This window comes from Euprymna scolopes, chromosome 19, assembly GCF_053919585.1.
Source record: "Euprymna scolopes isolate OS-2025 chromosome 19, ASM5391958v1, whole genome shotgun sequence".
Classification (NCBI taxonomy): domain Eukaryota; kingdom Metazoa; phylum Mollusca; class Cephalopoda; order Sepiida; family Sepiolidae; genus Euprymna; species Euprymna scolopes.
Genome location: NC_136500.1, coordinates 505,384 through 532,500, shown reverse-complemented (window position 1 = coordinate 532,500; position 27,117 = coordinate 505,384). Strand labels below are relative to the sequence as shown.

Here is a 27,117-nt window from a genome sequence, read left to right as displayed (position 1 = left end):
CTCAAGACTAAAGGGAACAATTTATTTTGACAAAGTCAGTTATTAAGTTGTTAAAATGATGCCATGGCTCGGAGACGTAGAGAGGGAGGTAATAGAGGTGCCAAAGCACCTGTCCCTTTTTAATTCTATTTTAAAAGTGCCCTTTTCATAGGAAGGTATTATAGGCTTGTGCCCATTCATTACTATATATTTTCTGTTTTTTCACTTGGGCATCTCCCCTAAAAAAATTATCTGCACATCACTGCCATGGCTTCTCGCGGTTTATTAGATGTTAGCGGGCATAAAACATATTACATGTAAAATATCAAAACCTGTTGTGAGAGAAAAGCTAGGAAGTCATTGATCGTTGTTCACGACATATTGTTAACGTTTTGCAGTTAACAAATTTGTAATAACGGTGATATACGTAAGTGTAGGTTAAGAAATGCGAACGATTAGAATAAAATAAAACGACTTACTTTTCTATTACGGTCGGCTTAGCTTTCGAGAAACACGTTTTGAATATTCGAGACATGCAGGCGACACAGGAAGAACAAAACTAAATGGCAGATATCACCAGAACTACTAAACAATTAATTATTTAAACAAACATAGATTTAAAAAGATAATTTTATATATATATATATATATATATATATATATATATACTAGCAGGCTGCCCGCATTGCCCGGTCGTAAAATACGCTTAAATATGATATCTTGATTAATGTAAATTTCGTATTTATTATTATATTGGACCCAATATATAGTAATGATTTAAAAAGTAAAAAAAAAAAAAAAAAAATGACTTGTGCATCACTGCATCACCAGCGAGAATCGAAAGCTAAACGTTTAGCTTACGATTTACTTTTTTCTTTGACGTTAATGCCTGAGCTATGAAGACATGTTTGCTGCAAGGCTAAAAAGTAAAATATGAGCCAATATCTATTACATTATGCATGCATATTTGTAATGCCGTCGTTCGAACTTCACCTGGCAAATTCCATATTTTTTAATTTTTACAATTTTGCCCGGATTTTTCCCGGCTAAAATCCAAATTCATGTGTGTAGACCAAAAACTGACAGATGAGTTTGGTAAGCAAAATTTTTTAAACAAATATGGGCAGGGGGGGGGGATGAGTTATGCCCTGTCACTCACTCTAGAACGGCATACTCTCCTCACTTCCACCTACCAAACCAACCCCTCTACCGGAGTCAGCAGTCCAACGACTCTCGCTCACACCCCATTTACTACTATTTAAGTAAGTCTCCTATAATTCCTTATTACTTACCGAAACTAACACACTTTCCTGAGGATGTGAAAACGATTTTACGAAAAGTTAAAACTGCAAACACTCCAAGAAGAAAAATGCTTGGACCTTATATTTATACGTTCGATGTACATACAAAAAAGATAATACGAAAAATTGAAAAAATTAAAAAAGGTGCTGTTAAACAGAAGCTTTCTGTTATTTTTAACAATGTCTGCTTGAATGAAAAAATACTGTATAAATACACGCTATATATATATATATATATATATATATATATATATATATATATATATATATATATTCAGTAATGTGATTGATAATTTAAAATTCAAATTAGAATTAAATTAAAAATCCGTTTCACAAGAAGGAACAACAACAAAATCAATAATTTGTACGATCGTTTCGGAAAACAATGTTTTTATTGTGGTAGACATTAAGCCACGGACAATAATTTTTACATATAGTATTTTTAACAAACAAAGTTTCCTCATCAGCAAAAGTATTGGGAAGGGTTTTAATATATGTAAAAGACACCATAAATAAACCTAGCATTAAAAGTAAGGCAGACGTATCTTTTAATTCTTCGATTTAATTCTTTAATTTTTTTCATAAGTTGAAAAGCTAAAATTAACATCCATATGAATGCTTTGTTCGTTAATTATTGATTTCAAAAAGCGAAGAATTAAAAGATACATCTGCCTATATATATATATATATATATATATATATATTTTAGTCCTTGCTGGACTAAAATGTCATCAGAGGCAAAAGCATAAATGAGTTTTAGAAATATGGGTTGTCCGAACCTCATACGTCGAAATCGACGGGAGAGTCCATCATATATATATATATATATATATATATATATATATATATATATATATATATATATATATATATATATGATGGACTCTCCCGTCGATTTCGAAATCGACGGGAGAGTCCATCATATATATATATATATATATATATATATATATATATATATATATATATATATATATATGATGGACTCTCCCGTCGATTTCGACGTATGAGGTTCGGACAACCCATATTTCTAAAACTCATTTATGCTTTTGCCTCTGATGACATTTTAGTCCAGCAAGGGACTTGCAGACAAGGCCACAAATAGAACATGAATGTGGATTTAATGCTGCAGATATTGGTGCGGCTGCTAGTCGTTTTGCTCTTACTCTGTTTTCTTTCAGTTGCCTTAAGCTTTCAGATTGAAACCTCTGGAAACCTTCAAAACACCTTGATCTCCATCCTTTTCGGTCATTCACCTCATCTTCAAGACTCCTGTATGGTATGTTCACTGCAGACAAGTTAACTTGTCCTTGTACCTAAGCCAAGGACGTCCGACAATTCTTTTACCCCCCTCAAATTGACTGTACATCGCAATTTTTGGAATTCTGTCATCGGGCATCCTCAATACATGACCAGCCCACCGCAATTGCAATTGAATAAGGAATAATTCAATGCCAGATATTTTGCATTTTGTGAATAATTCGGCATTTGATACCTTGTCCCGGAGGCTAAGACCACATATGGAGCGTAGACAGCTTTTGTGGAAAACGTCCAGCTGATTAATGTGATGTCTGTATGGAGTCCATAACTCAGATCCATAAAGAAGAATGGAAAGAACAACAGCACAGTAGACAAGGATTTTTGTGTCTAGTCGAATACCCCTTTCGTTCCACAAGCGATGGCGGAGATTTCCAAAGGCAGAAGTGGCCTTAGCAATCCTGTTGACAATTTCATCATCAAGAGAACCGCCCTGGTTCACCTTGCTACCAAGGTAAGGAAAGGACTTGACATAATTGATATCATGACCGTCGACTTTCAGCTTACGCGCAGGAAATCTATACTCTGGTGGATTTTGCTTTACGCCTTCAACTTGTTTTGGGGTAGGGTGTGGCTGATGCACTACCTCAGTCTTCCTTATGCTAATTGTCAGGCCAAGGGCCTTGCACGCGGCTGAAAATCGATCAAGAAGAACCTGGGCTTCCTCAAAGGATGTGGCTACCAGTGCAGTATCGTCAGCAAAGAGCAAGTCGCAAATAATTTCGGTGCGAAGAAGAGTCTTGGCCTTAAACCGTTGATGGTTAAATAAGCCACCAGATGACCGAAATTGAAACTTGACACCAGTGTCCAAATCATCAAATGCATGTTTCAGCATTAGTGAAAAGACTGGCGCCATTACACATCCCTGTTTGGTCCCATTCGTAACATCAAATGGATCAGACATTATACCATCTGAGACAACATTGGCCTTCATCCCCTCGTGAAAGGAAATGATCACATTCAGCATGTTTTCTGGAATACCAAGCCTTCTTAAAACTTGCCAAAGAGCATCGCGATTCACAGTGTCGAAGGCCTTCGTCAGGTCAACAAGCACCATATACAATTCCTAATTTTTTTCACAGACCTTTTCTGCCACCTGACGTAAGGAAAATATCATGTCAATGGTGCCGTGACTCAACCGAAACCCACACTGTGACTCTGGATACACCTTATCAATGAGACGATTTATGATTCGGTTTAGAATGAGCCTAGCCAGAATCTTTCCTGCAATTGAAAGCAGAGATATCACCCGATGGTTGTCAAAGACATTCTTGACTCCCTTATTTTTGTAGAGATGTTTGATGCAGGCATCTTTGTAGTTCTGTGGAACTCGGCCTGATTTCCATATCTTTACAAAGAGAGCATGGAGCTTTTTTACCAGCACATGCCCACCATGCTTGTACACTTCAGGCGGAATTGGATCCTTTGGTGATGGGAACTTGCCAGAAGCAATTTGTTTGATGGATTCCCATACCTCCTGATAAGCAGGTTCCAATGAGAATTCTGGAATATCTGGATTCTGAGGAATAGAGGACACAACATCGCTGTCAATGACAGATGAGGTGTTTAAGACAGTTTCAAAGTGCTCCTTCCAACGATTGAGAATATCTGATTTATCAGTCAGCAATGCCTCTCCATCGGCTGTGCTTAATGGAGAAGCACCACTTTTCTGAGGACCAAATACCTCTTTCAGACCATCATAGAAGGCTTTCGTGTTCTTGCTGTCAGCAGCTCCCTGCAGTGCAACTGCCTTATTGTACCACCATTGTTCTTTCATAGCTCGGAGAGCTCGCTGTACCTCACCTTTACACTTTTTGTAGGCTGTGTGCTTCACTATTGAGTTTTTGTCCTCAATCCAAGATTTGTGAGATGAGTGCATTTGGTTAATCAGTGCTTTAACTTCATCGTCACTTTCGTCAAACCAATCCTGGTGTTTTCTTTTTGGTATTCCAAGGACTTCTACTGCTACAGCTTGAGTTGCTTCTCGCAATGCTTTCCAAGAAGATTCAACATGATCAGTTACATCAACACCCTCAAGGTTTTCATCAAGCTTATTGGAGAGCTTAGTTCTCTTTTCCCTGGATTTAAGAGGCCGCACATCAATGCGTTTGGGGACTGTTGATTTTTTAACTCTGTGCCTTCGCACATGCAACGACAGTTTACTTCTGAGAAGGGTGTGATCCGAAAGATAGCAAGAAGTGTGGAAAGAGCGAGTGATTTTGAAGTCACTCATGTGCTTCCGCTTTGTTATGACGAAGTCAATAAGATGCCAGTCCTTTGAAGGAGGATGCATCCATGTCGTCCTCCGATACACAGGTTGTTGGAATATGGTATTGGTAATACAGAGGTCAAACTCCCTACAGATTGTAAGAAGTCGTAAACCATTTGCATTTACCTTGCCTATGCCATGCTTACCAAGTACACCGGTCCACGACAGATGGTCACTACCAACACGAGCATTGAAATCGCCAGCAAGAACGAGTTTATCATGGTGTCAAACTCTGGAGAGGACATCACGGAGGGTATCGTAGAAGTCATCCTTCTCTTGATCTGAACTGGCTAACGTTGGGGCGTAACAACTAACTAGCGTCACCCTGGTGTTTCCTTCTAACTCTAGGGAAAGAGTTGCCACACGATCAGATATGCCTTTGGGAAAAGACGATAAGGACTTTGCCATCTTGGACTTAATGGCAAAACCAACGCCTGATTGGCGGGGTTCATTTTCTGCCTTTCCTGACCAAAAGAAGTCATATCCACCCTTTTTCTCTTGAAGTTGAGAATTGCCAGGCAAGCGAGTTTCACATAAGACAGCAATGTCAATATCATACCTCTGTAACTCAAGAGAAACAAGGGCTGTCTTGCGCTCGGGTGCAGCATTATTATCCTGGAGGGTACGGACATTCCAACACCCTATTGAGAGATTCTTTGTTGAGGTTTTTTGTTGTATTCTATTGTTCTGACTGCGTAACTGGATAACCAGACAGCTGCAGCAGGCTGCCAAGTTAAGTGGTGAGCAAGCAATTTTTTAGGGCTCCTTTTATCGCCCCCTCCCCGCCACAGGGAAAGCAGTGCTATCCCTAAATAGGGCTGCTTTGTCCCTGATGGAGGACATGAACAGCACAATTGCTCACAGGTTTGTGCTAGAACGGCCATCTACCATCAGCCGCCACTGTGCAGAGATCCGGCTGAGGACTTCCAGTAATATCCTTTACCTGTCCCCGTCGCTTTCACTCCATCGCCAGTGGACTTCTTGCAGGACAGTATGAGGTTTTCATAATGAAATTATGACAGGCTGTCAGAAACCCACACAAAGGACTTGATTTAAGTGGTGAAGGCTCGTGTAGGACCATCCACACTTTTTGGAACTGCTGATTAACTCACTCGGTGCAAACCAATTGCCACAGAACAAGCAGACAACAACCCTCAGGTTTGATGTAAGAGTTTCCTTCTCTTAGTGGTATAACCGCACCCCCAGACACCAACCTGGTAATTTCCTTGTACCGGCGCAATATATATATATATATAAGTATACATACACACATGATGCTAGTTGGTCATTGACCCCAAAAAGGGGTTCATTCGCCCTTTGAAAGGTCTTGTTTTTAATACTTCAGGGAGACTAGCCGCCCTCCTCACCAAACAAGCCTGGTGGGGGAACCAGTTTAGTCGCCGGTGACCTGACCATGTGGCAGGTAGTACTGGGTTACATGGTACCCGTAGCATATGACATGACCTGACTATATATATATATATATATATATATATATATATATATATATATATATTTCTGCGTGAAATGACGTTTGTGTGCACATACGCAGACACGTATGAATGATGATGTGGCGGGAAAATGTCGTGGGCACAAATAAATTGTCATCGTGGGAGTGTCGGGACGGATATATATATATATATATATATATATATATATATATATATATATATATAAACAAAGCACTTCTGAAATCGGAAATGTTTTTAGGAAACTCACTTTGAAAATAAACAAGAAAGGAATTCTACAAGAGTCAATAAAAACAGAACGCCGCGAGGACAGTCACTAAAAGAACAACAATGTATTTAATTAACAATATAAAAAAACACACACACCCATTTTCTCTCTTTCTGACGCACAGGCATATAGATTACATTTTATTCTTTTTTTTAAGTCGCGCAAAAACTCAATGGAAATGTTTAATATTTATAGGAAAAAAATAGCACAGAAAAACCCAGAGATTAATATAAGATGATAAAATCCGGGTTAAATTCAAATATCTTGAATGAACACACACACACACACACACACACACACACACACACACACACACACACACACACACACACACACATATGTGTATGGTAGCTTCCCTCAGTCTTGATAGACTGTAAGGGTGCCTACGTGTGGAATTTTTATGGCAGGAGTTGCATAATCACCCACCATATCACTCCTGAATCGGCATTGTTAAATACTAGTTGCAAGTGGACGTTCAGGACGACTAGAAATATTGTTGAGACAAGCAGAGAACACATACAGCACCTAGAACTCCCAAATGGTCAATCAACTAATATTAACCAGGCTTAACGTTGCTTAACTTCAGTGATCTGACGAGAACTGGTTGGTCAACGTGTGTGTGTATATATATATATATATATATATATATATATATATATATATATATATATATATAATTATTACTATATTTTTTCATGCCTACAGAAACTAGTGTTTCATCCTTTTGGGAATCATCAGTGCAGGGTGCCATGATTACCGCCGGTCGAGAGATTCTAACCTAGAAACGAAGCCATGTCTGACTCCATTAGCAAGGAACAAACCCACGCAACCACCGTTAAACGTGAGAAATACAGTTGAAATTTAAACATTTATTTTTAAATATCAAGACGGTAGTAGTGCACTAACGATTATGACATCATGATCTATGTGAATACATATATATATATACATATTTTTTTTACATGGGCATCACCATTTATCAAGGCAAAGAGACCACTCGAGGATAAGGATTAAAGAGTGTAAAGTAGAAATTGGACAATATAGTAATTGTTAGTAATGGAAATTCGGTAAATTTGTTAACTTATATGGAACGGCTCATCAAAAACTTGTTTACGTTAGACTTGAAGACAACCATATTGTAGTCAGCTGGAAAGCAGGAAAACGGAAGACCATTCCATAGGCGTGCAATTCTAAGAAAGAATCTTTGTTCATGGAATCTACGTTTAAGTTTAGGCACAGATAAAGAGTGGGGGAAATTGCTGATAGTCTTTTCTGCTAGATTGTGTTTCTTGGTGAGGGAGGGGGATCATAGATTGGAGCTCAGTCGAGCACTTGCCATGAAAATAATGATAGACAAACTCGCAACATCTCTTCTGTGAGAAAGAGGTTGCAGGGGAGAGAAAAGGACATCCCCTATGATGCTACAAAGTCTATTTTGAACTCTATCAAGGCAGGATAAGTCCTTTCTAGCAGGTTCTGCCCAGATGTGACAACACTACTCCATCCTTGGACGTACCTGGCTCTTATATAGATAAAGAATTGCATCAGCAGTGAGATATCTACTGGATCGATAGAATGATCCTATCATTTTTCCAGCGGTCTTGGCAACGGATTTAATATATGTGTTCTACTTAAGATCAGGAGAAAAGGTCAAGCCCAGAAGCTTGTCAAAACATGAGGCCTCCCCAAGACGAGAGCCATTCATTTCAATTGATGCCAGATGGGGATCAAAGCATTGATGATGTAAAGATAAAAGCTTGGTTTTAGATGCATTAAAAGTAACAAGCCACCTCTTGCTCAAGATCAGAAAGATAATCGGAGAGAACATGGTCGTTTACAGTCTTAGATGTGCTACCATAGATAGTTGTGTCATCAGCATAAATGTCTACGAATGATGTAAGGATGTGATTGGAAGATCATTAATGTAGATCAGGAAGAGAGTTGGGCCAAGGATGGACCCCTGAGAGACTCCAGCATTAATACTGTGAACTTTTGATTTCTGCCTATCAACCACTACTCTTATGAACCTATCAGAGAGAAGAATATATATATATATATATATATACATATATATATATGTATATATATACATATATATATATATACTAGCTGTATATATATATATATATATATATATATATATATATATATATATATATATATATATATACATACTAGCAAAAGTACCCGTCGTTGACTGGGTTCAAAAACAGCCTACAGAAAATGGACTCTGATTTATTAAAGTATGATAGGTTATGAAAAGGAAGGGTTGTAAAGAGATAGCTTCGAATTTAGGTGTATCAAAACCAAAGCAAAATATGATGAAAGTAAAAATAAAATAGATAAATCCCATAATTTATTATACCATATCTGTTCACACTGAAACACTTATCAGAATATTCTGTGGATCTATATTAAAAAACCTTGTTAAACTTTGTGACATATTTCCATTCTATGGAGGTCAGGCGCGAAGGAACACCCCATAATTTTATTATACCATATTTCTTCAAACTGAAACATAATTATCAAAGTATACTTTCGCAGATAGATATGAAAAGTCTTTATTAAAGTTTGCGCCCATTTCCATTCTATGGAGGTCAGGCACGAATGCAGACCCCACAATTTTATTATACCATCCCTAAGTTAAAACATACAAAGTATTATTATATACATCTATATCAAAAGCACTTGTAAACGTTTTTTTTTTAATTTTTAAATTTTTTATTTCCATACTTTGTGGACCAGGCGCGAACGCAGACCCCACAATTTTAATGAACCACGGTTCTGCCAGATCAAACATACCCATGCCTGTGTGTCGATACATCTTCTATCAGTGTATGTAATCAGTTTTTTAAAATAGTCAACCATATAGGAGCCTATTCGTGACCACACACACACAGCTTTATATATATATATATATATATATATATATATATATATATATATATATATATATATATATATACTAGCATACTAGCATGGGTGCCCGGCGTTGCCCGGGTGTTTGGGGGTATATGCTGAGCAAAAAAACAAAACAAAAACAAGCGGTCAATCTTTTTAACTTTGACCCCTATTATGACCCCTTAAAATTTATTGTTTTGGGGCTTAAATCAAGTTATGAAGTTAGATCCATGTCCAAGGAACCTTTATCTAAAATTTCAAGTACTTAGACCTAAAATTGTCGGAGGAGTTTGGTAGTGTTCTCAAAGGTCAAATCGTTGAACTTTGACCCCTTAACAGCTAAATTTCTAGCCGAAAACCAATCACATAGATTTTCCCAAATCTCAGTCCCCTGTATATCAAATTTCGAGTCTGTAGACTGAAAATTGACAGAGTTATTGCGTAGGGAAATGGACACAAACACAGACAGACATGTTCACAGCTGTACCTGTAGCTCAGTTTGTTTAAATGGAACACAAAAAAGACAAAATGCATGTTACTTATGTTTATATTCTTAATACTTGTGGATACACAATATTTTCATGTGTTCCTTTTTCTGTGCAGATGTAGAGATTATATGATTTGCCGACTGTAGTACATGCAACATATACTTGTCCATGTGGGGAGCAATAATGGTGTAGATGTAAGTCATACAAATGTAAAAAATGTCCCTCAGCCTTGTTAATGGTTATTGCAAACGCCAAGGGAATTGTGAAGTGCAATATCTTAAAATAAAATGGTATATTCGTTGATATCATTCAATGCACGTTCGCTGCCCCATCTTCTTGAAGTTGACAGAGGGGAAAACATGAGGGCTTAATTTTACTATGGACATGTATGTGAGTGTTACATGATAAGAGCTGTCCCCTTTTCATGTAAGTATAAAAATAGAGAGATTAGTTAAAATGAAAATGAAATAGCAATAGACGAAATTCGAACCTCGTAATTTAGGTTTAGAAATAGATTACGTGTGAGAATTTAAAAATGTAAAACAAACGTTTGTTTAGAATAGAGATAAAATATTTCAAGAAAAGAATGTGAACTGTCAAGTTTGTTATGAAATTTTAAATTGAAAGAATGCAGCTTATAAGATAATGTTTTTAACATATTGGAAAAATAGGTTACTGAGTATAGGTTAAAATTCCTTTTGTAGAAATAGGAAAAGTTTTGGACACGCATATCCAGAACACGTGAAAGAAGGCACATGTCTTAACATGTGTATGACGTCACGGAAAATAGAAAGTTCTAGGGATAGAGAAAAACTTTAGTTAGTAGAAACAGTCAGTGAGAAACTCAGAGAGAGTCCTAACGTCTAGAAGCGAGACGGTCACTTTGAAACTAAAATGTGAAGCTTTGAATTCTTGATGATGGAAATCACGGCCGTGTGAAGAATAAACTCAACTGTATTTTTGTAGAACGTCGTCTTGTGTTTGTGATTCCTACAAAAAGGTAAATTGTATTGTTATTATATGTTTGTGTTATAAAATGTCGTTTCATACACATCTTTCAACATCCCTCTCTAGAACTCTTACAACACATCTCTCTCTAAGATACAACAAGCCATATAATAAGACTCTCTCTCAAGACAAACACTCTAATAAGACTCTAAGACTCTCTTTTAATGAAACCCCTTATATAACATGAGCATTCATGGGAAAATCTCGTAAATCAAAAAGTTTAGCCGATTTTTTTATTGTATGAAAGTATAGTGTTTTATCAAAAATAAATCGATAGAAAAATTGAAAAAAAAAATCTGTTTAAAGAATAAACCAACAAATGAAGTAGGAGACCGATGATAATTCAGAAGAAAAAAGGAAAGAAGAAAAGAATGTAAAAATGTTGTTGGATAAGTTTTGAAAAAAAGGAAATAGTTTGGCAAACTGTTTTTTTTTTAATTAAAATAAATATCCTTTTATCGCACATTTTCTCTTGAGAAAATATATTGCTTTCAAATATAATTAATGAGAATATTCGTAAACATTTTGGTACTTCTTCGTTATTGTAGCAAAATTCGGAAATAGAAATAGTAATGGAAATACTAAAACTTACGAAAATTAAAGAAAATAGTTTTCAAAGAAATTAGAACTTTTAGTTATTTCCCTTGTGTTTACGTCACAAGTCACATGACAAAACAAACATAGCCGAAATCATTTTTCCGTTTAATCATGGAAGACTTAACTTATTGTGACATGACAATTAAGTCGATAACATTGCTTATTGTTGAAATTGACAAATATGTAAGTAGTTATCATTGTGTTTTAATTAAAAACCAACTTTTCAGCTGTCAGATTTCACTAAAATAATGTGAAGCATCCTTTTTATCGGTCGACCTGTACAATGAACACTCCACATACATTTTTTTGTATTCTTGCAGAATTTGACTCGGATCCTCGGGATTTTCCATCAATAATGGCTCGAGCTCGACTAGCAATCACCAGATTTAGCCTAGCAAAGTAACAGACGCAGACGAATTTCAAAACAAACAAACCAGAAAAAAATAAAAATAAAATAAATAAAAAATAGCAAAACCTACAGTAAATTTATTGAATATATAATTTTTTTTATCTCAAGCAAAGTTGCATTTTGCAGTGTTTATTTACTTTATCTTAAGTTGTTTTTTCCAAGAAAAGATAAATTTCTTTTTGACCGTAAATTGTTAGGTGAAAGAATTTTTTTCAAAAAACTTACATTTTTGTTTTGTTTTTAAGAACATTGGCAGTAAACGTTTTTTTTGTAAACAGAAGTTGTTTTTTTTATAAGTTGAATGCTTTTTATGTAAATTGTTAGGTGAAATTACAGAGAAGTTTTTTCAAGAAAATTTACAAATTATTCTTGTCTTTACAAAATAAACAGAAAAAATACCCCATCCCCCAAAAAATAATGTAAAAAATTACATATTTTATACAAAAAAAAAAAAAAAAATCGATTTAGCATTTCAACATTTGAACAATGCACGGCTTAATCCAGTGGTTGCCAGTCAAGCCCTAACCATAATTGATGGAAAATCCCAATGATCCAGGTCAAATTCTGCAAGATTACCATTTTTTTTTTAATTTCATCTTTTTTTCAATTTTTGGAGTGGATTATTAGCGATTTCAAACTAACAAATTAAACCAAAATGCAAAAATTTTAATATTTAAAGATTTTTAAGGAGTGCTCATTTTCTCATACAAAATTTTAATAAATCAACCCCTTTTATTGGAAACACTCCTTGTGTTATGATAAACTTACCATGCAAAAAAATGGGTCTTAAAGGGATATCTGCTGTATGAATTTTGGGTAAGCTATATAACTTTGGCCGGATAGAGCCAGAGGGTCTGATCTCACTGGCTATATCAGGTGGAAGTACAGAGCTTTTCACCAACTTAACGAATTGTTTTTGGAATTTTATTTCTAAGGTGTTGCATCATGAGCGTTGACAGGACACAATTTGACAAATTGTCATTCATGATGCAAGAGCTTCCTTAAAAAGATCACAGATCGAAAGAGCTCACACAAAAATGGCTAACAAAAAACAACTCTATTACATATTACACAATTTACCACCTGAAAAAAAAAAAAAAAACGCTCGTCAAATCGAGAAAATTCGCAGAAAAATCAAGAAAAAAAAGCTCTGTTGTATTCAACGAAACATATATATGTCGCTACAATAAAATCACTGTTTCAATTCTAAAAAAATTCATCAGATGACATGAACAGAGGCTTCTGTCGCCTGATGAAATCTTTTTAGATTGAACCAGTGATTTTATTGTAGCGACATAGTAATTTTATCTATCTAAATTGAATAAAATAATACATAAATAAACACATGTATAGTATATATATATATATATATATATATATATATATATATATATATATATATATATATATATATATAAAAGTATAGTGGTAAAAGTTTCTGCAGAGTTGTTAACATTGAAAAAAAATGAAACTGAAAACGTGTTACTTCTATGCATGTGCAAATATACATTTGTACCATTAACAACGTTATTTTAAACATTTTTATATGCATATGGACTTAACTTAAATGCTAACGAATATTGCTGGAGAGCTATATGTTTTCGCAGATTCTAGCTGATGGCACACAAATAATATTTAAATTTTTTTTCAACTTTTGAACTCACTACTATATATTGGGTACCATATAATAATCAATAGAGAACTGGCTATATAATAATAATAAATACGAAATCTGCATAAATCAAAATATCATATTTAAGTGTATTTTATGATCGGCAACACCAGGCGATCTTCTGGTATATATAAATATATATATATATATATATATATATATATATATATATATATATATATATATATATATATATATATGTATGTATATATATATATATATATATATATATATATATATTTGTTTTTTTTTGTGAATTATTCCATGGATTTCTGCCTTTGGATTATTATGGACCATCTTCTTCCAATTATGGGATTTCCTTGGATTTTACTTGTAAAAATGGAAATTCTTTTAACTTTCTTGAAGTTTTACATTTTGATCTTACTGTCACTGGATTTTTTATCTTCCACCAGACTATCCATTCGTGTGTAATCATCTTTTTCTTTACCATATTCCCTCTGCTTCACTTTTTTTGTTTTCAAGTAAGATCTTTGACTTACTTGTTGTTTCATCAAATACTTCTGCATGCAAAATCCGATCCCGCATTTTGCTAATTCCTACCCTCTGATGAGAAGGAAAGTATTTGTTCGAAACTCCACGGATTAAGGACTATCCATTTATCTAGTGTTTCCTTTTCAGATTAAATATATTTTTAACTCATTTCAAAGTGTTTTTTAACATATTTTATTAACTGCTTGCTCATATTATAAGCTCTATTTCCTATTTGGTTTTATCGAGCTTTTATATCTGGCTGAGATAATTTTATAAATATTAATTCTTTAATATTTATAATTTACTTTAATTTTACCATCTTGGATCATTTTGGTAAATTCAATTGTAATTTTCATTTTATATATATATATATATATATATATATATATATATATATATATATATATATATATATATATATATATATATATATATATATATATAAGAACAAGTAGTTAATAAAATATATTAAAAAACACTTTGAAAAAGAGTTAAAAACATATTTAATTTTAAAAAGGAAACACTAAATAAGTGGATAGTCTTTAATTCGCGGAGTTTTTAAGAAATACTTTTCTTCTCATTGGAGGGTAGGATTTAGCAAAATGCGGGATCGGGTTTTGCTTGCAAACGTATTAAATTAAACTACAAGTAAGTCATAGATCTTACTTGATAACAAAAAATGAAGCAAAAGGACTAGGGTGAATAAAAAAGTGATTTCACGTGAATGGATAGTCTAGTGAAGGGTAAAATTTCCAATGACGGTACAATCCAAAGATACAGAATCCAAGAAAGTTAGTTAAATTTCCATTCGCACAAGTAAAATCCAAGGGAGCCGCGTAATTGGAAGATGATCCAAAGTAATCCAAAAGGCAGAAATCCATAGAATAATTCACAAATAGGTGAATATTTTTATCTTTCTTTTAATAATATATTGGAATTCTTTCCCATTTCCTTGTACCTATTTTTGACCTCTTTTGAGCCCCTGGGAACGCAATGGAAACTTTTGCAAAAAAATTTTTTTTACTGTGCACATCTATTTAATGAAATACAATTTGTGGCAAAATTTCAGGAAAAAATTTCTGGCAATCGTCCGGACTTACAGACGCACAGACGCCACTGAAAACATAGGTCCCTCTCCGGTAGGTAAATCGGGAGGGACCAAAAAGTGAGTTTACAAATCGAGTTAAACTTAAATAAAATAAAATATAAAATAAAAAGCTGAAATTCCAAATTGCCCTATAAATGTTTCTCTCTTTCTTTTCTTTCCCTCTATGACTACGGGTTAAATAAGTGATATATATGTACACACTGATAAAGGTTGATTACGGCATAATCATGTTAAAACACCAGTTCTTGCCAGATTACCGAAGTTAAGTAACGATAAGGTTGGCCAGTACAAGATAGGTGACCGTTTGGGAAAGCTAGATGCTGTATATATACCATGCACTGAGACGTTGAAATTTACAGGTTGGTGACTGGAGGCACATTTAATTCACTCAGAAAGATGCATCTCTAGTCTTCATTCTATAGAAGGAAAAACTCTGATGTAAAACCTGAGGTGTACTGTCTGCTCTGTCTTGTGGCAGCCACTGCCCTGACAAAAGTTAGCAGCTGTACCAAAAAGTGGTTGGTTCTGCACAAAGCCTTCACCACTATAAAAACAAGTCATTGGTGTGGATTTCCGAGAAACTTAAGTTGTGGCAGAGCTCATACACCGAAATCGAAGGGAAGGTAGAGAGAGAGAGAGAGAGAGAGAGGAGAGAGAGAGGGGGGAGAGAATCGTTCTAAAAGTAAGGCCTCTTATTAACTCAAAAACTTGAAGAGCTACGCAGATGGGAGTGGTGCCATTAGAACAAACAACCTTTTGAGCTCTAGAATTTATTTTTCTCTATAGACACTATCATTCTCAATGCACTTTTGCCAGGAATTCAATGACGCATATCTGCGTCTGACGCATGTCCATAACAGGAATTGCTTTCTTAGAGTCTCATACCGTCAATATCTGCAACAGAGAGATAAAACTTTCAGACTATGAAAGTGGAGTCATAACAATGCAACCTGCAATCAGTTTTGATTCATATGGGCAGAATAAAAAATAGGAGGCATAACGTTTGGAACGCCCCTCATATATAAGTAAATAAAATAAAGAAATAATTACATATATATGTATATTTTTATCTTTATATATATATATACTATTTCTGCCATTTAAAGAAATTAGATTTTCTGATTGTCAACAACAATGAAATGTAAAGAAGTAGTTGGTGTCACTAAGGTAAAAATATCAGACTTTACTCATTTGAAAATGTATTATTCCAAAATAGAATTCATTCTCCCGCTCAAATAACCAGTTTAAAAAATCTATTTAAAGCATTTAAAAAAATTTAATTTTAATCCTTACAAAATCAACATGGACACACCTGCAATATTATTATCTAATAAATCTAATAAAATAAAATTGAAATTTTTTTTTATCAAAATGCATTAATATTTTTCGATTGTATGATTTCTGAAAACAACCACACCAAGAATGAGAAAAATATTCAGAAAAATTAATCAAGCGTTTTTTTCATGACATGAGATATTATAAAGACTCACCCTAACACCAATCAACACAGTAATAAAATTTGTAGTTTTTTTTTCGAAAGATATACTTACATCGTCTGTCTCCAGAGATACATCAAATCGTATTGTCCTTATTTGCTGAGACTTGCAAACAATTATCATCCCGTCCCAAATGATATCACAGCTCATATAACAACCAAATCAAAAATAAGATCATCTCAAGGGTTAGAAGTTATCAAAAATAAAAGCAAGAAACCGAAAAGATTCTCACGGGTAAAAATAGCCCTTATCACTTATCATTTTCTTTTTAACCTCTTTTTATGTTAAAGGGGATGAAATCAGTTTACAGCTCAACTCCAGAAATCTCTCACCTTTCCCATACATACATGATGGCAGCAAATTCGCTTTCGAACATTGCCATCACTCGATATAGCACAAAAAAAAAAAAAGGATATAGAAACACGAAAACATTCAGTGATGGACCGCACAAATGTGGTCTTTAAGCCCTGCTAAACTCTGCCATTCCTTGGCACACATTGTACAGACAATTGCACTACTAGCACGTTCTTGATGTTCTTTTTTATGCAGGATCAAATGCCGTTTCAAACCGCCAGCTGTTTTGTACGTTTACCCGCAGTTGACACAGGTTAACTCTGGCAACTCAAGACTGCTTTGTGGCCCACTGCGCCGATGAGTAGACTGGTGACTCATCAGCCCAGCTCTGCTCAGACATATTCTTCTGCACACCTCACACTCCAGACCAATTTGGCGCCCCCTCCCATCCACGGCTCCTTTCACCCTCCCTTTTCGGATATTGTGCTTCAGCCGCTCATACTGGGTTTGATCCGCCTCAAACTTGCCCACACCTCCCCGCAAGGTCCTTCTCCACCCCCCGCGATCCAAAGCAAGACTCTACCAGGTTCTTTCGTCAATCTCACATTTTTTTAAGGTGGATCTTAAACAATCCTTGAATCTCAATTTAGGCTTTTGAGCCAGACGTCTTCCCTTGGCGAGCTTGCCATAAAGGAGTTGTTTGGGAAATCGACTGTCTAACATCCTCACTACATGTCCACTCCATCTCAGTTTATGCTTGATAACGTGAGCCTCAATGCTAAGGCATTGGGTCCGTTCAAGCACCTTCACATCACTGGCATACATCTGCCAACCCACACCTAAGATTCGCCGTAGGCATATCTGGTGAAACCGCTCGAGACGTCTCAAATGCTCCCCGTATATTGTCCAAGTTTCACAACCATAGAGAAGAGTAGAAAGAACGCATGCGGCATAAACCTTAATCTTAGTTGGCAGCAAGATCCTATGACATCTCCACAAACGCCTGTCAAACTTTCTGAAGGCATCACTTGCCCTGCTGATCCGTAACGATACCTCATCATCCAGGGCACCGGACATACTCAATATGCTACCCAAGTATACAAACTTAGTGACAACCGCTATCCTTAACCTACAGATATAAACTGATGGTTCATAGTATGGCATGCCCGGAGCAGGCTGATACATTAAGATAGTTTTTTTCAGATTGATGGTCAGGCCCAATGCACTGCAGGCAACCGCAAAGCTGTCCACAAGATGCTACATATCAGTCACCATATGAGCCACCAGATCACAGTCATCCGCATAGAGCAAGTTACAAATCATGTTAGTGAGTACCTTTGTACTTGCATTGAAGTGACTAATGTTGAACAACCCCCCAGTAGTTCGGTAACGAATATAGACACCATCAGAGCACCCCCTAAATGCCATCCGAAAGATCATGGTGAAATACAATGCAAAGAGTGTGGGTGTTGGAATGTCTCCCTGCTTAACACCATTTTCTACTGAGATAAGATCAGCCAGCTTTCCCCCAATGTTGATCACAGCCTTCATATCATCGTGGAAGAGCTTTAAGATGTTTACAAACTTGTCAGGACAGCCAAGCTTTTTCAGCATCTTCCATAAACCATCCCTATTGACTGTATCAAAGGCCTTAGTTAAATTGATGAACACCTCATACAGTCCCTTTTGCTGTTCTATACATTTCTCCTGCAGTTGCCTGGCTGTAAAAATCATATTCACTGTCCCTCAACATCTGAAACCACACTGCGACTCAGGCAAAACATTATCAGCAATGTGCTCCAGCATTCTGTCTAGCATGATCCTACAGAGCACCTTACCGACTACTGACAGCAAAGAGATGCCCTGATAATTTCCACATTCATCTCTGCTACCCTTCCCCTTGTATAGCACTACCATCAATGCATCCCGCCAATCCTACGGAATACATTCATCCCGCCAAGCAGTCTGCAACAAGTCCACTAAGTGTTGCATCATCTTGGGTCCAGAACATTTAAAGATCTCTGCATGCAAACAATTTGGGTTAGGAGACTTTCTGTTGTTCAACTTATGGACAGTTGCTTCAACCTCCTGGAGAGAAGGAACCTCTGCCAAGATATCCTTTGCCGGATTGCTAGGAATTGACCTAACAAACTCCTGATCAACGTAAGAAGGTCTGTTCAGGAGGTCATCAAAATGCTCCCTCCATCTACGAAGAATGTCGGTAGGGTCTCAAAGAAGATCCCCACCATCCCTCGAGCACAGAGGAGTGATAGGTGATCTGGATGGTTTGTAAACCGCATGCAGTAGGCTGTATAAGACCTTGGTGTTGTTCAAATCCGAGGCGAGCTGTATTTCCTCAGCTTTCTGCCTCCACCATTCAGCCTGCATGTTACGCAACCTCCTCTGCACCTCGCGCTTGATTGCTTTAAACTTGTCCCTCAATTGATCTTGCTCACCATCCGTCAAACCACGCCCAAGATAAGCATGCAATGCCCTGGCTTTTGAATCAAGCAGAAAAATGTGAGGCTTGTGATCAGATGCTCCTCTCGAAAGCTGAAACATTAACCTAAAAAAAACACATGCTGTGGGCAGAGGGGGCAAAAAAGCAGAGGCAAAAGCGAAACAAGTTTCAACACTCAACTTTGTCTGCAGTTGACTTGCACAGCAAACCAGCTTAGCAACAAAATCACATCCCTTCACTGTTGAGATCCCTAAATGCCAGAAAGATTTCTACTCAAATAGCTTCTTCTCTTGAACAACTAGACTTTAGTATTCCATTCCTGTTATCTGCTTCTCTGATTCTACTAATATGCAAAAGTTTAGATGTAACATAAACCAATATCTTATTAATCTTTCCTAGGCATGGTTCCAAATAGAATACCCTCACGTCCAAGTGGCGATATGCCTTGTTAGGAATGAAAATATATGTCTGACCATCTATTTAGATTTAGGTTCTACTGCAAATATCATAACTTTAATCTCTGAACCATGTATATACCATGCACTGTATAAGGCAGGGGAAAGTAGGGCAGTAGCCCTAGATATATCTAAGGCTTTTGACAGGGCATGGCACGATGGTCTTCTCATGAAAATCAGATTCTATGGTATTACTGAATGAATATTTAACATAATTAAACCCTTCTTAAATAAGAGAAAAATCCAGGTTGTCCCAATGGTCGTACATCTAAATAATATGATATAAATGTGGGTGTACCTCAAGGGTCGATCTTTGGACCTTTATTATTTCTGATATTCATAAATGACCTCCCGGATAAAATAGTCTCTGAGATGGGCGCATTTACTGACAACACCACACTCTATAACAGGCACAAAAAAAAACAAACCAATGAACACATATCCAAGGCAATGGCGGAAACCCTAAAGGAAGACCTCCAGTCTTTAGTGGAATGTGGACAAAAATGCTGACAAGACTAAGCTTGTTTCCTTAAATAATTACAAGAAACCTTCGCAACCACTAATAGCTATGGCTAAAGATGCATTACCTAAAATACTTTGTTCAAACTCCTTGGCTTAATGTTCACAAGGAACATGAGTTGGAACAGATACATTGAGAGCATTGCCAAGGCTGTGAAGAAGGTGGGTTCTCTCTACCATGTTAGAAAATTATTTATGCCTGAAAGTATCCTGTACCTCTACAAGACCACTATTCATCCATGTATTAATTAGGGTTGTCATATCTGGGCTGGTGCATCTGCTACTAGTCTCTCACTCCTGAACAAAAGAGAGTTGCCAGCCTGATAGATCCTGAACTGTCATCTAAGCTTAAACCTCTGTGCCATCGATGAAATGTTGCATCCCTCTGCCTGTTTTACAAGTATTTTAATGGTGAATGCTCTCACAAACTACAAGCCCTTGTGCCCTGTTGACATAAATATACCCGACAAGCAGCAAAATCCCACCCCTACAGAGTAGAGATCTCTAGATGTCAGAAAGCTTTCTACTCTGATAGTTTCTTCCCCAGAATTGCTAGACTTTAGAATTTCTTTCTGGGCCCCTGCTTCCCGAACTGTACTGATATGCAGAAATTCAAGTGTAATGTGAACAGACATCTTACTGCTCAGCTCACTACATAGTATCCCTGCAACTTATGTTCCTGGTAGTAGTCCCTTCCATCAAAGTTGCACTGTGTCTTGTTTGGGGCGAAAATGTAATAAATAATATATATATATATATATATATATATATATATATATATATATATATATATATATATATATATATATAGAGAGAGAGAGAGAGAGAGAGAGAGAGAGAGAGAGAGAGAGAGACAGAGACAGAGACAGAAAGAGCGAGCAAAAACTAGATGTGATATCTGAAATGTTTTTGTTTTTTCAGTGTGGTGGTGCTTGATCAACACTGCTGGGGAGTCATCAGAAAAAAATGTTCTTTTAAATCACCAAAGCAATGATTCATGGTAAACAACTGATGATTTCTACAGAAGTATTAAAACCAGCATAAATTCCTGAAGCCACCTAAAACGGTGATTACAAGAAATTGATTGACTTACAAACCAAAATATTTTTGATGAAGAACTTTGGACTAAAAGTGTCTTTTTCTACATAGTTTAAAGGTTAAAAAAACTTCCAAGATTATATACTATGCCTTGCCATAAAATATGCATAAATATTATTTTTTAATTCATACAGAAACTGAGACATGTGCATACGAGTATTATGCTTTTTCTAAACAGTTCACTTCTTGTAAGTAAAAAAATACTCAAGCTGAAATCGAAACCAAAACCTGAAGACAATGAGTCAAGTACGATAATCATTAGGCCAGCTTGGCACGATCTTTACAAAATTTTTTCAAATCTACTTATTCTTAACATAATTTAAACGATTCATGCATGCTCAGTCGTGAAACAGCAAACAGATAAAAATCCGACAACTCCCATGTAACAATTTTTTAATTTAAACTTCCTAACAGCACTTTTTTCCGGATGAAAACTGATTAGAAAGTTTTCCACATGTCTAAATACACTATGGACCAAATCTAAAGTCTGTGGATCAAAAATTTGTTGAGTTAACAGGTTGAGAAGTGTCCTCACACACACACACACACATTCTCACTTTTATGGATATATAGATTAGTGCATGTATAACAAATATGTTCATATTACCATATTTGAAGGAATCTAAATCAAAACTGAAAGTTGAAAAAAATGGCAAATGGGATAAAAACTTTTGATCTTCTCCTTCACACACACACACACACACACACACACACACACACACACACACACACACACACACACACACACACACACACACACTCATGTTTTAGACCATTTTCATCTATTTTTGGTCAGAAAGATTCACGTTTGAGTATCGCATCGATCTCAGAATGGAGGTTCCAAAACTGACTCTTCTGCAACCAACCGTACCCTGCAAGATTCTTCAGCTAGTTGGAGCCAGCTTCATCTCTCCGCATCAGTACAGAAATGTCAAATAGTTGGAGAGATGTGCCAATTTTGGTTGGAGATTTTCCAATTGTCTCTATAAGAATACTGCATCAGGGTCATATCTACCAAATATATGTCGATATATTTGATTTTATATGATTCAGTGTGTTCACTTCGATAATTAAAATCATGATTCTTCCTGTCGTTTTATTCACCGATCTTTTCCAGTGTTGTTTTTGTCTTGTAGTTTGTTTTTATTTTTCATTCTTTCATCGATACTTTCAACTTCCGTTCTTTCTTCAAACATTTGTGATTACTATTTTCACCGATTTTCTTCTTGGCTGTTTGTTTTTTGTTTGTTGCTTTTGCTTGGTTGAAACCTGACATTTCCAGGTAATGTTTTTTGCTTGCAAGTATTTTATTTTGTTTCTTAAACTGTTATTATAGGTTTGGTTGGAAGTAATTTTTAAAAGCCGTTCAGCACATTTCAGTCCGTAGAATAGACATTAAACTAAATATGATGATTGTACACATGCACTAGGCGGTGGCATGTTTAGTTGGTTGCATAGTTGCAATGAATGCAAATGACAGACTTGCTATGAGAAATCTTTAACTAAGGAAAAACAAATATACGAGGTGCTTTCAATAAGTTTCAACATTTTTTTTGTACAAGCATTTAAAATTGCTGTAGACTCTTGAAAATTCAGTACGTTATTGCAATGCATCTTATGAGATGACTGACCAATTTTTATGATTTTGGGTTCAAATGAACAGCTACAGCAGGAATTGGAATACACCCTACTAAAGACTGATTGTCACAGCTGGTGAATTTCAAAAATGCAATCTGGGCTTGAGGATACTTCAGAAGAATGATATGATACAATTCTGTTTTAAACTTGAAAAAATGCCACAGAAACATATGGAATGCTTCAGACTGCTTTTGGGCCATCTTGCATGAATCGAGCATCAGTTTTTGAAAGGCATAAGAGATTCAAGGAAAGCAGAAAGTTTGTGAAGAAAGATGAGAGGGATGGGAGAAGTAAGGAAATTAGAACACTAAAGTTGATTGGCCAAATAAAGAATTTCATGGATAATAAGCGTCATATGTCTATAGAGATAATAAGTGCACAGTTTGATGTCAATGTGGGAACTGTACATACAATTATTCGTGAGATATTGAAGATGCGGAAGGTTTGCACAAATGCACCAGATCACAACTCCATCCTTGTCACAGACTATTTTATCAAGATGGGCATCAAGACAGTTCCTCACTCTTCCTATAGTCCAGACCTTACCCCCTGTGACTTTTGGTTGTTCCCTCAGCTCAAGGAAAGCCTTAAAAAATTTCGTTATGAGACAATTGAGGAGATAAAAGAGGCTGTGACAAGGGTTATTGACACGCTAACACAAGAGAACTTCCATTGGGCCTTCCAGAAGTTTGAACAGTACAACAAGTGCATTGCAGCTGAAGGAGATTACTTTGAAAGGGACTAGAGTTTCATGTATGTACTATCAATAAAAGTGCCCATACGAAAAAAGTCTGGAAATTTATTGTAGGCACCTCAAATCTGTAATTTTGGATTTGTAGACTTAAGAATATAGTGTTCCTCCATATACGAGATTCTCTGCTGTAGCCTATAACCTACTTGAATTTTGTCAAAAATAATAGCTGGCAAAATACAGGGCCTCCAAGACATTCGATTTTTATGTTCATAGATAAGGTTAACCATTATCTCAAGCAAACTTTCTTGGGTGATATCTATATATATTCCAGCAGAATGCCATAGGAAATCATTTAGCCTTCTGGGTGTCTTATAGTCAGTTGGGTTTGTGTGCCTCTCAGACAGAGATGGGTTCTTGGGAGTCTAAGCGACTATTTTGATTTTGTCAGACTAAGAATTATCATCTGCAAGTTTGTTTTTTCAGTAGGAGAAAACGAATATCGTTGCACTCCCCTCCTCAAAATAAATGTTACATGTTTTAAACTGGAGTTGTGATTTTATTTGTCAGAATAAAATCACGAGTTTTGACCAGTACAAAAAACGGACGATTGTGGTCTGTGCAGTGAATGCACGTTTTTGCACAATAAAATGACATAAATTATAAGTTAAAGTAATGCCCAACATCTATAGGAAATCTAAAAATTATGCCTGTAAACTAAGAAATAACCCAGAGAAATGCACACGCACACACACACACACACACACACACACACACACACACACACACACACACACACACACACACACACACACACACACACACACACAAATTGTCAATATGATTATTCATCTTTCATAGATCATTGGATTCTTTAATCCGGACCGGATTAGCCTGACTTGGTAAAATGTGCTCCTTAAAATTTACTGATGGCCTTTTGGCTAGGAACAAAGTGTAGTATCTGTTCTGATACTACATTTCACCTTTTCTGTCCTCAGTCAGTGGAAAAGAACTCCTTTTAGACTGAGACAATTTTTATTTTTGTTTCTATCCAGAGTACCCGTTTTTTGGGAACTGGCATTTTCCCCACATTTAAAACCGACCTCGTGTCTAACGCTGCCCTCGTGGGGAGGTAAGTAAATAGGAACAATATCTCATAAATATCATTTGTTTTCAATAATTGACAGGTGACCGTGATAAAGTGTATACCAATATAGACCAACAATCTGGGTGTGCCAGGTTCGAATCCAGTCAGTTCTGTAGCATCACTTCCACTTATGAATGTTGGCAACCTACATATGGTAAATACCTGAAAGAATCAGGAAAACATAATTGCTCTGACCCCATCACACCCCAATTGAAATGAATGGCTCTCATCTTAGGGAAGCTCCATGACTTGAAAAGTTTCTAGGACTGACCTTAACTACTGATCTGAAATGAAACACATACATCAAATCTGTTGCCAAGATCGCTGGAAAAATGGTTGGATCACTCTACTGCTCCAGCAGGTATCTCATTGTCGATGCACTCCTCTATCTGTATAAAAGCCAGTTATGCCCTAAAATGGAGTACTGTTGCCACATCTGTGCAGGAGCTGCTCAGTATGCCTTATCCAACGTTGATAGAGTTAAAAACTGGCTTTGAAATCTAGTAGATAATGTTCTTTTCTCTTCCCTGCAACCTTTTTCCCACAGAAGAGACATTGCGAGCCTGTCTCTGTTTTATAATTATTTTCATGGCAAGTATTTAATTGAACTTAAATCTATGGTACTTCCTTGCCAAACTTTCACAAAAACACTTAACTAGCTACAACCACTATAAATGATTTCCCTTACTCTCTATCTGTGCCTAAATCTAAATGCAGATTCCATGAACAAAGTTTAATTCCCTGAACTGCCCGCCTATAGAACACTGTTCCGTTGGCCTGCTTCCTGGTTGAATACAACATGGTAGCCTTCAAATTCAATGTAAACAAGTTCTTGTTAGGCCGTCCCCATAAATAATCAAATTCTATCCAATTTGCACCATTAACGATTACTACACTATCACCTTACATTCATTAACCCTTATCCTTCAGTGCCCTTCGGGCCTTGATAAGTGGTGACTCCCAAGTAAAAACAAAAAAAATCGCCAACAACAGAAACGAACCAATTAAAACGTTCATACCAGACTTATCCAGATGATTTTATTTCCTTTCTTTATTTAAAAAATTTTTTTTCCCCAAATAAGGTACATTGCTACTGAGACATAAGGGGCTATTGTGAATTAGCGGCCAGATTTATAGCAGCATCCTTTGCGGAGAGTTGTGCAATAAATGTTTGGTCAAATTATCTTGGATAGGGTTAAAAAAGAGTCTTCAATCTAATAGGTCCCACTTTATAAACTACGCTCCAACTGTCCATTCACCACAATTTTTATTTTTTTTAAAAGAGTCGCCATTTCTCAAGGCCTCGAGGCCACTCGAGAATAAGGATTAATGAGTATACAGTAGTCAATGGGATAATATCGTAGTAATTGTTAGTAGTGGAAATTTGGTAAATTGGATTACTTACGGGGATGGCTCATCAGGAACTTGTTTACGTTGGGCTTGAAGATGATTATATTGTGGTCTGTTGAATGTGCCCTGATGAACTTGTTGCACTTGTGCCCCCTCGATGTACTAATTTTAGTCAAAATCCATTACATCATTTTTGATTCTAGAAAATGTCTAAAATTTAAGGCTTAAGCTTACGGAGTCTTAGGAGTACATTGAACTTTAGAGAATCTTGTTTAATTGGTATTTAATGACAATACATATTTCTGATATATTTGAATTTTAAAATAAGAGACTGTGTGCATATAAAACTTTAAAATATCCCAAAGAAAGTGAAATTTGAGAATATTAATTGATGTCTAATACTTCTTGTTAAAATTTCACAAAATTGTATGCATCTGAATTTTCACAAAGAGCTTCCATTCTTTATGAGGATTGCTTATTCGTATTATTTGGATTAATCAGGCTACAATTCTCATCTTAAGTGTGATTTTCACAATATTTTGGTCAACGTATCCCCGACCTTCCTCAGGGGTAGCTTGTCGAACTCGGGAATATTTCTGCCAAACTCAGGAATTTGGTAAAAAACTTCAACAAATATGTAATCCATATGACATTAGGACAGTATTCAGGAGCGATTCAACTCTCCGGAAA

General features: G+C 36.1%; 1 protein-coding gene and 1 long non-coding RNA gene across 5 annotated transcripts in view; one reads left to right on the top strand and one right to left on the bottom strand.

Annotated features, from left to right (window-relative positions):
- Window positions 1-27,117, bottom strand: part of LOC145303397 (proline-rich protein 5-like) — a 493,349-nt gene that overhangs the window by 99,578 nt on the left and 366,654 nt on the right. The window contains exon 1 of one of the 4 annotated variants that reach the window (XM_080144710.1): window positions 459-575. The exons of the other annotated variants lie outside the window; for them this stretch is intronic. Within the exon in view, the coding sequence (XP_080000836.1) occupies window positions 459-514 (56 nt within the window). The 5' untranslated portion in view covers window positions 515-575. Of the gene's footprint in view, window positions 1-458; window positions 576-27,117 lie in introns of those variants that run through there. 4 annotated transcript variants of the gene reach the window in all.
- Window positions 1-27,117, top strand: part of LOC145303399 (uncharacterized) — a 231,680-nt gene that overhangs the window by 7,837 nt on the left and 196,726 nt on the right. The window lies entirely within an intron of this gene.